The following is a 12,126-nucleotide window of genomic DNA, read 5'->3' on the forward strand; positions in this document are numbered from 1 at the left end:
TCTTTACTCTGTTCTTGTTTGTGAGTGGTTTTTATCTCCTCTTTCAGAAACTGAGCCCAAGGATGCAGGAAGTGAGAAGTCCTCGGGGGTGGTGAGATTGAACTCTATCCGGCAAATCATTGAACAGGTATGGTATAATCATTAGAAGATAATGACGCTGTATGAACACTAGTGCAGTGGCTGTTATGGGAGTGCGCAACACCCATTTTATATTGTTACAATTTATTATTTCCCCTATTTTTTATTTTTATGTCCCCTAAACACCATTAAACCAGAGTTGAATAATAGTGGCTCAAAAATATAAAGCTTCAGATATCAAGCCAAAGATCCCCAGCGTAATTTTGGGTGGATCCTTTTGGAGTTGCATCAAAACTCCAAAGGGATTTGTTGCATCAGAAGCATAAAAATCTGCCAACAGTGGAGCATCTAAGAAGAAAGAGTTAAAGAATAACTTGTGCAGCCATGTTTGTTGGAACCCATTTGAATTTTAGACTAAGTGATCTTTTTTATAAAAGATTTGACCTCATAGTTTCATCCACCTGTTTGAGGGCTAAGAATTAAAATAGGGTAGGGTTGTTAGTCTGTTCTGGTCAGCTAATCAAAATTTAATTTTAATTGAGATTTTGCTTTCCAGCTATTACCCTTTATTACCTTCCATAAAACAAGTCATCATAGAGCGCTTCTTTACATGCTTTAGTGCCGTTTTGTGCAGAATTTCAACTTCCTCTACATCAAAACAACCTTTATATCCCAAAGTCCATAGTAACCAAATAAACTGCTAAAAGAGACAATGTCATAGTTGAAATTCACCTGCAGAGTTTGAAGTGGCTCAGATGAACAGCTGTCGAGAGTGACTAACAGAGATTTCTGTGCAATTATTACTCATCATCCGACATATAACCATGTTTTTCTTTTTTATTATTCTCCTGCAGGACCGTCACGCTCTGCTGGACGTGACTCCCAAAGCTGTGGACACCCTGAATTACACTCAGTGGTACCCCATCGTCCTTTTCCTGAACCCTGACAGCAAACAAGGTCTGAAGACCATGAGAAACCGCCTCATACCCGGATCCAACCGCAGCGCACGCAAACTGTATGAGCAGGCCCTTAGGCTGAAAAAGAGCTGTTCACACCTTTTCACGGGTGAGTTTTATGTGATTTATGGCATGGTTGTCCGTAGTTAACTTGTGATTAATCAGATTTTTTTTTTAATCAACTGTAACTGCCCTTAACAGGATAGTTTTCATGTTTCTAATATTCTTACCAGCATGGGGCGGAAAATATACATACTTTATTCACATTTATGCTTATAATTATTGCAACAATCCAAATAATGACAACTACTACTGAGAAAAACCCCGGAGGTACTGCATGCTCATAAAATACACTGAATGTACGCAACAATTCGCTTCTTTCTCCATTTCTACTCACCATCCACAATGTAACTGAGGAAACCACTTCCAGACAACCCGATCTACAGGTCACAGAGCCCACATGCGTTAATCGCGTGTCAAAAAGCCAATAGAGGCGTTAAAAGGAATTTGTTTTGACGTGGTATTGTCATGTTAACTTTGACAGTACTAAGTATTATGAAATCTTTTTCTTCCTATATTTTTTTCTTTTAAGAATTTTTTGTTTTGTTTTTTGTCTGTTAGACACCATCGACTTGAACTCGGCCAATGACGCATGGTATGGCAGTGTGAAAGATTTAATTCGGGAGCAGCAAGACAAAGCTGTGTGGGTGTGCGAGGGCAAGGTGAGTGTCAGTGAACTTCTGCAGACCACTTGTTTTTGTGTGAATTTGACTGTTTCTTACACCCCTTCGCTTTGCTGTTACTTTCTCTCCTCAGGTGGATGGTTCAGAGGAGGACCTAGATCTCCAAGACGACCGCATGTCCTACCTGTCGGCAATGAGTGACTACCTCAGCATGGACAGCCGGATGACCAGCGACTACGATGACACAGCGGACGAGGGCGGGGCGTACACTGACAATGAGCTGGACGAGACACTGGATGAACCCCAGCCCGTGTCGGCCATCAGTCGATCATCAGAACCTGTACTGCCCGACGAGGTGGGCGTGTCTGCCGATAGACACTCTTCTTTTCCCCAACGTTGTTAATCCATCATCATCACTGTTAAAATATCTACTCCAACCCCTGTGACCCTTCTCTGTGTGCCGTGTGTTTGTGTAGCGGCCTCACCCTGAACCCCGTGTACGTATGAGAAGAGAGGTGAACAGAGAGCCAAGCCCTCCCCCTTCTTTCGTCCCTGAACCCCCAAAGGTGAGAACCTCTCCCTGTTTTCCTCCCGTCAGACATCACTGTCGCTACACTTTCTTGTGGTCTCTCAAGCTGCATCTCAATTTAAAGTCTTTAGACCTTTCAGTTCTTGGCAAGACTCGAAGTACCATCAGATCTGATTCAAACCAAGCTGGAAATGTCTGAGGGTAGAACTGTCTTCTTTGGACTTCATTTAGTGCCGGTGTCCATTTCAGAACTTTTTCTTGATAAATAACAAAAACTCTAATCTAGATGAATAAAGTTGCCCTTCTATACATCAGTTAAGAGTGCATCCAATAAAGGAGGATCTATTTAAATTGCTTCATTTGGTACTTCCTCTGCAAGCCGCTTTGGAACCCACCTGCACCTTGTACTCCTCCTCTAATTGATGTTTCTTTCCACATATGCACATATGTACCTGCAAATATAAGGGACTGAAGATGAGGGGGAAAAACACCTTTTGTTGCCTAAACCAGCTGTGACTGAAATAAACTTTCTCACACTAAGCTGATAAAAATGTTCAAAACTCCTGCCTGCCTTATATTTGGAAGTGGCTCTTCCTTAAAAAACAACAAACCACATCCTGTAGTTGAGCAAATGATCACAAATGGTTCTTTTTTTTGTTTGTTTGTTTGTTTGTTTGTTTCAGGTTCGTGCTCAGACTCGAACTGACTCCACACGGAGCTACGAGTCACACTCCAGCAGCACCATCAGCAGCGACGCAGTGGGCGGAAACAAGCCGCCTCCCCCTCCCGTGAAGCCTGTGAAGCCCACTATCGCCCGCCAACCAGTGAACCAGTCGTCAGAAGATCAGAGTCCGGGGAAAGACGACGAAGTGGAGGACCCCGCCAACAAATCCTTCCTGGGCAAGGTTAGACTCATTTATTGATTTAAATGAATTAATTATTTTTTATTTTATTCTTATACCAACAAGGCAGCTATCTGGGGCAAAAAGTCAGACTTTTTTATGTTTCTTTCTTCCCTTGCTTTAGAAGATTTCACTCTGGTATTATATCAAACTTATTCCCTTCTCCTCCTTTTGTTTTTTTTTTTTTTTGTTTTTTTACTTTCTCTGCATCTAATGTGAAATAGAAAATGGGTGACCAGGTAACTACAAATTTACCAACACGTGTTTCCAACCCTCCCTTCAAATCCACAACAGCTCGTCATGCATCACAAATGTTCCCATTAATAAATCTCATTATGTATTTGCGTATTTACAGACACTCTTGTCTGTAAATGTTTCATCTGACAATCACTTCCTTGTGAGTTACACCATGTGAGTGGACGTGTGGCATCTATGCTGTTTTGTTTTTGTTTTTTTAAATCAAAAATTGAAGTTTCACTTTTATTTTCTTCCAGATTAAAGCGTTTGAGAAGATGGACCATCTGGCAAGAGCTCAGAGGCTCCTGGAGTTACAGGAGGCAGAAAACGCTCGAGTCAGTAGTGCTGTCTTTCTTCATGGTACAGCTGTAAACTTCAGAGCAGGAACAGACACAGCAGGGAGCTTTCAGTTGACTTTTGGCAGTTGAATCCTGTCAGATTTATAGAAAGCTGCATTTAAAGTTCCTCTTACTTCCTCGTCTGTCCTAAAACAATCCTGACATTCCCATATCCAAGTCCAGTGTCTAAAAGCATTTTCTGATGTTCAGTCAGATCCATGAAATGTACATAAAGATGCCTGTGTCCAACATAAATTGGTTTGTGGACTCATTTTGAAGCCTTGAGCATTTTGTCTGTCACCATCTTGCTGTTTTGAAACTTTTTTTCTTTCTTTTTTTAATCCACTTAAGTCTTACCTGTGAATCATCACGTGTCTACACTTGGCAATCTTTGCAAAGAACAAGTTTTTAATTGTACCAATAGGCACTTTGTTCCTGTTTCTTGGGCTGAATTTACAAAAAATCCCAAAGATAAGAGTTTGATAGGAATCAAATAATTTTGCACCAACAAGATGATTCCTAAAAACCTGCCATTGGTCAGGATGAACCAAAAAATAAATGAGAAAACAGCATCTGTCATGTAAAGACATTTTGTTAAGAAATAGGAAAAGAATCCAGCAAAGACCTGAAACAGGACCTAAGAGATGCATCTGATCTTTCAGTTGATCAGCCTACTGTTCACTGAAGTTTCATCAATAATATTCTCAGTGGAAACAGTCACTTCCAAGCTCATCAGTATTGTACAAGCTCTGTATTTCCTTTGATGTTTGCATGTTTCAACATAATTTTTTTGTAAATTGTAATAGTCAGAATCTACCTTGCCTTGATTTACAAGGCAAGGTAGATTCTGACTATGTATTAATGTATAGATGTATTAATATTATTACAGTACCCCTCACAGTAGTTGAACTTTGGACTGCAGCGTCTGTCCTCCTACTATTTACTCTAAAAAAGCAGCACTCCAGATGGGAGGAAGAGACACCTGGTTTAATGTTCACCGGGGTTTAAGAGTGTTGTTTTAAGGTAGAACTAAAAATCCTTCAACTAAAGAAAGATACACTTGCAGCCTGTCTGGGTATAGTAGGATATTTTATTTCTGTTCTTTACTTTTTTGTATTAGATCTGACATATCTGGGTCTGTCCCTCTCTTTATGCAGTTGGAAATCGCCCAGAAGCATCCAGATCTCTACGCTGTCCCAGTGAAGCTGCCAAAACCCAACCTCAGCCGTCCTCAGCCAATAGGGTGAGAGCAGAGCCTCATCTCTGACATCATAAAAAATGTTCTATTTTTATAAAGATGCAAGTTTATGACCCGTGGTGTGTGTGTTTGTGTGTGTCCAGTTCAAGCTCCATCCCCGAGCCACAGACTCCCTCCAGGCCGCCGTACTCTGAGTCGAGAGGACACGAGGACGACGAGGACGACTACCGCCGCCAGCTGGCCGACCAGACCAAGAGAGGATATTACAACCCCCAGAAATACAAAGACACTGAGCTGTAAGGCTGGGAAAGCAGGAAGTGACATCATCACCGATCAAAACTCTTCGAACTTCTTGTCGTGTCGTCAGTTTCAGACACTTTTCGCGTCCCTTGTTGTGCAGAAAGCGTGGTGCCCCACGCACACAAACGCACACAGATATCTCTGGTCTACCTTTGCCACTCGCCGTTACAGAAACTGTGCACAGCTGATGTTTCAATGTAAATATTCTGTTGGTGTCTGTGATCTATATTTTATTTTCCCGCCTTTATTCCGGGACTCAGTTTGTGCCTACCGTGTGTCACCATCACACAGTAAAACGCCCAATGTTTGGAAGGATAAGAAGCATAAAAGAAATGTAAACACGTCACTTGAAGCCATTTCAAACAGCTGGAGACGTCACATTTTTATACTCCCTTTTTGAACAGAAGAAAAATTCATGAACTTAAAACACAGCAATGCAAATTAACTATAATGGCGCAATTGTGTCCTAAATTTAAGGTTCATGCTCTGCTGCTTAGGTCCTCTGCAGGTGGGACACAAAAGTATGAATATAGTATGAATACATGAATTGAAACTTGATGAACAGTCGAGGCCAAAAGTTTGGCAGTGGCACATTTTTTTTTCATTTAGATTATATATGTGATGCGCTTTGAATACTTTTACTGGTAAATTTATGCAAAGAGTGAGTATTTGCAGATCTGCCCATTCTTCATAACATCTGCTGTTTTCTGTGGTTTGCTGGGTATCAGCTTCTGGGCCAAATCCTGATGGATGGTGATCTGTTTCTGTTGACCTTTGAGTCTTGATGGGTTGACATCACTTTTGCCTTGTGACATGGTGAAAATGCACCATGTTATTTTCACCATGACATGGTACATACAGCAGCAATCGTCACCAAATTGCTGCTGTATGAGCTGTTTGTTGTTTGTTTGTTTTTTGTTTTTTTTAGTATGGTCAATCCTTACAAAGTGAGTTGACAAACAGGCAGAAGTCAGGATTTGGACCAGGAGTCAATGCCCAGCAACTTCAAACTTCAATAAATTCTGGAGCGGCAAAGTGTGACAAGCACAAAATTTCTGCTACTACCTAAACGTTTGACCATGACTGTAGAAAGATTGTTGTATCACAATATGAAAGTCCCCGGTTTGAGCTTGCTGGCTGGGGCCTTCAGGTGGGTGTAGACTCTCTTGGAAAGCTCCGGTTCCAGGGGTTGACTGTGTTGTCTGGCGCCACCAGTCCAGGGTATACCTGCCTGTCCTCGAGTGATGGATGGAATAGTCTCAAGAAATCATAATAAAAAAGTTTTTCAGGTTTTCATAATTAAACAATAATGTGAAGCAACAGAAATAGCTGTTGATCCCACTGAGTTGCCGAATACCATCAGTGCTGCGCGTGGAGCAGGTGCAAACCTTTTGGACACAATCAAATGTAAAATTAAAAACACTGTAAAAATACAACTAATGCCTGTTATTGATACACCGTGCAGTTTTTTTACATTGTGATGGTGAATACACGAGGCTGAAACTGAAGCGAGCAAACGCCCAAATCACTGTTACAGTTCTGTGGACTGCACCTCAGCTTTTTCACCAATTTTGTGCGTTTTTGTGAGGCGCCACATGCTTCGGGCACGCTCCTCTGGTGTTAATTGTCCTCTAATCGCACCTCCCCTGCTGAACTACACATTCCAAAGTGGACGCCTGCGTCTGCAGCACGCCGCTGTGTGAGCTGTGCAGTCTGGGAAGCAGCTTATTCCCAAGTGCCTTGCAGCTCTGATTTCAGCTCGGGAGATAAAGGCTTCTACCTAAAAAGCACTTGTTTTGTTTTAACTGCTGTTGTAAACTGAACCAAGCAGAGGTTGGAAAGTATTTTCAGTACAGTTACTGCACACAGTCGAAATACACGAGTAGATTTAAACTGGAAACATCTTTCCTTTGTTCTTTGCTTTTGCTTTAGAAGAGCATTGCAGTCACTGAAGAGATGCGAAGTCAGAAATAGGAGATTCAGATGGATTGCATGAATGCAGCATCTGTATCTCATCATTGCATAATAATTACCAAAAGATTGCGCCCCCCCCTTTCTTTTTTTTTTTTTTTTTTTTTTTTTTTTTTTTTTAAATTTAGGACTTTGGCGAATGCAGGGCTCTTGGATAAGATGGGGAAGCTGTGCAGCTGCCTGTTTAGCATTTCTGTGTTAGACCAGCGTGTAAATGACGTCACAGATTTCATTAAAAAGTGTATCACGAGCGAGGCGTTCAGACAACTTGTGATTGAGCTATGTTTCTTTATTAGCTGCTGGCAATCAGAGACAATCACATTTTTATTTTATTTTTTTATTGCTGATGCTTTTTTTTTTTTTTTGTTGAAAATTTTGAATATATATTCATACACTTGATTCAGTTCAGTGTTTGTGCACTACTGTTTGGGGAATGTGGTGACAATCATGTTGGTTTATCAGTCTCTCTTAAATGTTATTTTATGATTTGCTTGTTTTGTTTTGTCTCCTGAGTGTTACACAACAGTCTCTTGGGAAAATCTAATAAATGTTTTTTTTGTTTTGTTTTTTTACACAAAGTCATGTTCAGAGTGTCATGTTCCACCTTTGCTTTTGGGTTGCTTTTGTTTTAGAAATGCTGCTGTGTTGGGCTCATTGTCTTCAGATGTCAGATGGCCTCACATTTGACTCTGATACTTTAGTACAGAGAGGACTTCAAGGTCAGCTCGGGGACTGCAAGGTGCCCAGGCCTGTGGCTGAAAAACGAGCCAAAATCATCCCCCCTCCACCACCATGCTTGACAGTTTGTATGAGGCTATGTTTGGTAATCTGGCTGTGTGCATTATGGATCACTTTGCAAGCCTTCTGGACCAATGATAAGATCAGTTTGTTCAGATGAAGCTTTGCAAACCTGAGGTGTGCTGTCATGTTCTTTTAGAGAGAAGACTACTCTTCCTACTGGCAACCCATCTAAACAAGCCATACTTATTCAGCCTTTTTCTAACTGAACTGTCATGAACACTAAAATTTAATGTGCTAAACGAGGCCCATGGAGTCTCAGAGGAAGCTCTTGGCAGTGCAGTGAGCGCTCACTGACCTTGGGGTGAATCCACTGGCAAGATTGTGACATTGTGTTAAAACACAGCTAATATAGAGGTGGTCACACTTGCTTTTTGTCAGCAGCATGTGACTACTACCTGCCCTCTTTATTCCTATGGAAGCAAGTAAGTGTGTACTTCAGTCAAGTGAAAAAACTATTCTAAATTTATACTTGAGAAAAGGTCGACTCCACCACTGGTCCAGTTTTAACTACTTTTCTTTTTTTTTTTTTTTTTTTTTTTTCCTTTTTTTTTAAATGACATCAGAAACAGCAGTATGCGACATTACGTGATGGCAGAGCTTCAGTTCATCCTTTGTCATTTTTTTTTTTTTTTTTAATAAATAGGACAGGGGGAATGAATGAGAGAGAGAGGGGGAGAGAAAGAAAGAAAACCAAAGGGGAGAAGAGACGGTGAGAAGGGGGGGGAAGAGAGACAAAAAAAAAAAACTCCTGGGTCACCTGTATGGAGAAAAAACAAACAAACAAACAAACAGAGGAGACAGCAAACAACAAAGAGCAACATAATAATAGAGAAAACAAAGCACCATCACAATAAACTAGCTAGTCATAGATATCAGTATTTACTAAGTAATAAACAATATTGTGCAGCACGCAAGATAGACAGCGCACAGTGTGCTTTGAGGCAGCAGCCAAGAAAGCTTTAGTCCGCGTCTGTGAATACCCATGTGTGCATACCTGTGTGGATCAGCATGCTTGCATTCCAAAGGTTTCTCCATGTAATGATCTGCTAGGGAGTGTGGGGGGGCCTCAGCCCCGTCCTCCAGGGTGTGAAGCGGGTATGGAGGAGATCAAAACTCCAGACATCCAGAGGCCCCCAGAACACAAAAGACCATGGAAGACCAACAGAGGGGCAGCCGCGCCACTGTTCCAGTAAGAGCTGAGGAGAGTCCCAGATGAGGGCTCACTCAGCAGCCGCGGAGCAGAAGCCAGGGGGGGTTGCAGTGACGCGCCCGTGAGCTCCGCCGGCCCCCAGCTGCGCCTGAGTGACCGAGCCCTAGGCCGAGAGGCCGGGGGCACCCCACCTCCAAAGGGGGCCCGAGCGGGCCCCAGGCCCCAGGCCCCGACAAGCGGCCGCCAGGGAGTGAGCCGGTGTGTACCCGGACGCCCACCCCCAGACACAAAGAACCACCAACACACCGACACCTGAGGGAGTCCGCCACCGGCAGGGGAAGTGGTGGTGGGTGGAGATAGGCCTCCAAACCTTGGAGGGCCTGAGGTGTCCCCAGAGAGGTGGCGTCTGATACCCAACCTGACATATAGACACAGACATACAGGCACACACAGACACAAACATCCATTCCCACCCTCATGCTCTCATATGCACTCACTCCACACTCAACCAACGTGGAGACAGACATAAAGAGACGCTGTACACACAATCACACTCCCCAAGCGTACTCTACAATCCGGGTCTAGGTACCCTTGCCCCTGGAGGGGGGAATTGCACCCAGACCCAGGTGGTGTTACCCTTTTCCCTGCGGTGGGGAGAGGCAGACCACCCCGACTCCGCAGCAGCAGGGAGGCCCCACACTCCAGACCGCAGCCGGACGGCCAACTCCTCCTACTAGCCCTCCCGCTCCAGCAGGCCGCAGAGAATGGGGGTGGGAGAAGACTCCAAACCTCCCTCCACCCGCTCATTGTAGTGTTGATGCATATGTGTTCTAAGGTGCAATTAAAACCCAGGAGGGCATGGAGCTACCTGCCAAGGAGCAGCAGGTAAGCGCATAGTCCCTCCTGCTAACCCTCAATGACTAAGTGTATTTAAAATTGAGAGGTGGGCAACGACGTCAGGGGTGAGGTATACACCCTGATGGTGATTTGGACTCCGTGATTGTGCCCACCCCCAAGATCCTATATGTATGTGTAATGAGAGTGTGAATAATGTGAATGTCTAAGATGTGGGATAAAATTGAGGCAGAGGCAGCCAGAAGGGGACAGGGGGGGGGGGTAGCCTCCTCTGCACCCTGGTGACATACCCCCACTCCAAGGCCCTGCATGTGTGGGTGGTTGTGGAGGAGCGGGAAGAGGGAGGCAGCTGGAGATGGGGAGGGAAGGAAGGGAGGGGCAGGTAACCCCTCCCTGGGGCCAGCTCCCCCGCTGACCCCAGTAGGCACTCCCACCCTCCGCGACCCGCCAGGGAAGGGGGGCCCAGGCCCATCAGACCGGGGCCCAGTGCAGTAGCGCCCCCCGGCTCCACAGAGCCCTGGACGGTCCACCCAACCCCACCACAGAGAAAACTGCACCCACCCCACCAACCACACATCTTCCAGACTACATAAGACGGTAAACGCCCAGGCTGAGATCTTCCTCCACCTCTCCTGTATCTCCCCCTCCTGCAGAGAGTTCCTGAGAGAAGAAAGCTCCTGCCAGATGTGACCATCCCCCCCACCAGTTGAAGAGCCCCCCAGGCGGCTCGATGCACCGGCGGCACCCTGCTCCAGGGCCGGGCCCCCATGCACCCACCCGCCCACAACCCCGGCAACACACCAACCAGGACCCGAGCCCCCGAGGCCCGGCCCGGGCCCCCGCCCAGAGACGGAGCACCCCCAGAACCTCACGCCCATCCCGGACCCACCCAGGGGCAGCCAGGTTGCCAGGTCAGTAACCCACGTCCGTCAGCACAGACCCTCCCCTAGCCCCGCTGCACGCAGCCGCGAGGAAACAGTCACCTGAGAGCCAACAGAGCCCTCAACCGGACGTGACCGCTACCCCGGGTTGAGCCCCCCAAGGAAGATGCCTCCGGGGAACCCCCCGACGCCCTAAGCCTGTCCCTACCCCCTCACCAATCACAACAGTGAAGGCGGGACCAAACTATGACCCCCCACCCCCACTAGGTGATGGAGCTGATAAAAGGGGCCCAGAGCAATTGATCTGATGTGGTGGCAGAGGCTGTGTCAAGACTAATGTAATCTAATAGATAATTTCTATATTGGTTAGAATTAAGATTATTTTTATTTTTCCAGTTCATGAGGACTGTTTTCTTGGCTATGCATAGGGCAGTGAAGATCATATGGGCGATATTCTTTTCTGAAGTGATATTATCTAAGCTGCCCAACAAACACACTAAGGGGGAGGTTGGAATGTTACATTTCAGACATTTTGATAAGTCTTCACATATCTCGTGCCAAAACTTTGCACTGGTGGACAGAACCAAAGAGCGTGGATGTAATTGTCTGGTGTATTGCCTTGACAGTGTGAGCAGTTGTTGGAAGATGTAAAGCCCATCTTGAACATCCGATGACCTGTATAGTGCACTCTATGAAGTATTTTGTATTGTATTAATTGCAGACTGGGATTTTTAATTAATTTAAAAGTTTTTAAGCAAATCTGAGACCAGAAGTTTTGGTCTAGGTTGACTGATAAATCTGCTTCCCACTTTGCAGTAGGAAGGGATATTGATTCATCTAATTTAGAAAGTGTTCTGTATATTTTAGATAATAATTTGGGGGATTTAAGAGTAAGAAAATGTGCCGCACTTAGTGGTGTTTGTAATTCAACTTGACTGAGGTTAAATTTCTTTTTTACTATGGATTTAATTTGTTGATATTCTAAAAACCTTGTCTTGTTGATCCCATATTGTTCAACTAGTCTGTCAAATGGAATAAATTCTGTTCCCTCTAATATATGTTCTAAGTATTTAATTCCTTTACAACTCCATTCTGGGAAATTAATCATATTATTGTTTTGTAATATGTCAGGGTTATTCCAGATAGGTGTACGTTTGCATGGGATTAATGAAGACTCCGTTATTTTTAGAAACTCCCACCATGCTGTTAGAGAAAAGCTGATGTTGATACTTTTAAAGCATTCATGT

The 12,126-nt window shown here is 44.3% G+C and overlaps 1 protein-coding gene across 4 annotated transcripts in view; it reads left to right on the forward strand.

Annotated features, from left to right (window-relative positions):
- Positions 1 to 8,438, forward strand: part of tjp2a (tight junction protein 2a (zona occludens 2)) — a 49,135-nt gene extending 40,697 nt beyond the window's left edge. For 2 of the 4 annotated variants that reach the window (XM_085413475.1, XM_085413474.1), the window contains 9 exons: positions 48 to 127; positions 933 to 1,143; positions 1,656 to 1,756; positions 1,851 to 2,072; positions 2,194 to 2,283; positions 2,930 to 3,151; positions 3,643 to 3,720; positions 4,881 to 4,966; positions 5,065 to 8,437. In XM_085413475.1, coding sequence (XP_085269601.1) covers positions 48 to 127; positions 933 to 1,143; positions 1,656 to 1,756; positions 1,851 to 2,072; positions 2,194 to 2,283; positions 2,930 to 3,151; positions 3,643 to 3,720; positions 4,881 to 4,966; positions 5,065 to 5,221 — 1,247 coding nt within the window. In that variant the 3' untranslated portion in view covers positions 5,222 to 8,437. Of the gene's footprint in view, positions 1 to 47; positions 128 to 932; positions 1,144 to 1,655; positions 1,757 to 1,850; positions 2,073 to 2,193; positions 2,284 to 2,929; positions 3,152 to 3,642; positions 3,721 to 4,880; positions 4,967 to 5,064 lie in introns of all 4 variants that reach the window. The other 2 variants (XM_085413473.1, XM_085413476.1) reach the window with 1 other exon arrangement.
- Positions 8,439 to 12,126: the final 3,688 nt, after the last annotated feature.

This window comes from Rhamphochromis longiceps, linkage group LG7 (genome assembly GCF_057381845.1).
Source record: "Rhamphochromis longiceps isolate RC_006_pf linkage group LG7, R_longiceps_female_GT1.1, whole genome shotgun sequence".
In the NCBI taxonomy this organism is placed as follows: Eukaryota; Metazoa; Chordata; class Actinopteri; order Cichliformes; family Cichlidae; genus Rhamphochromis; species Rhamphochromis longiceps.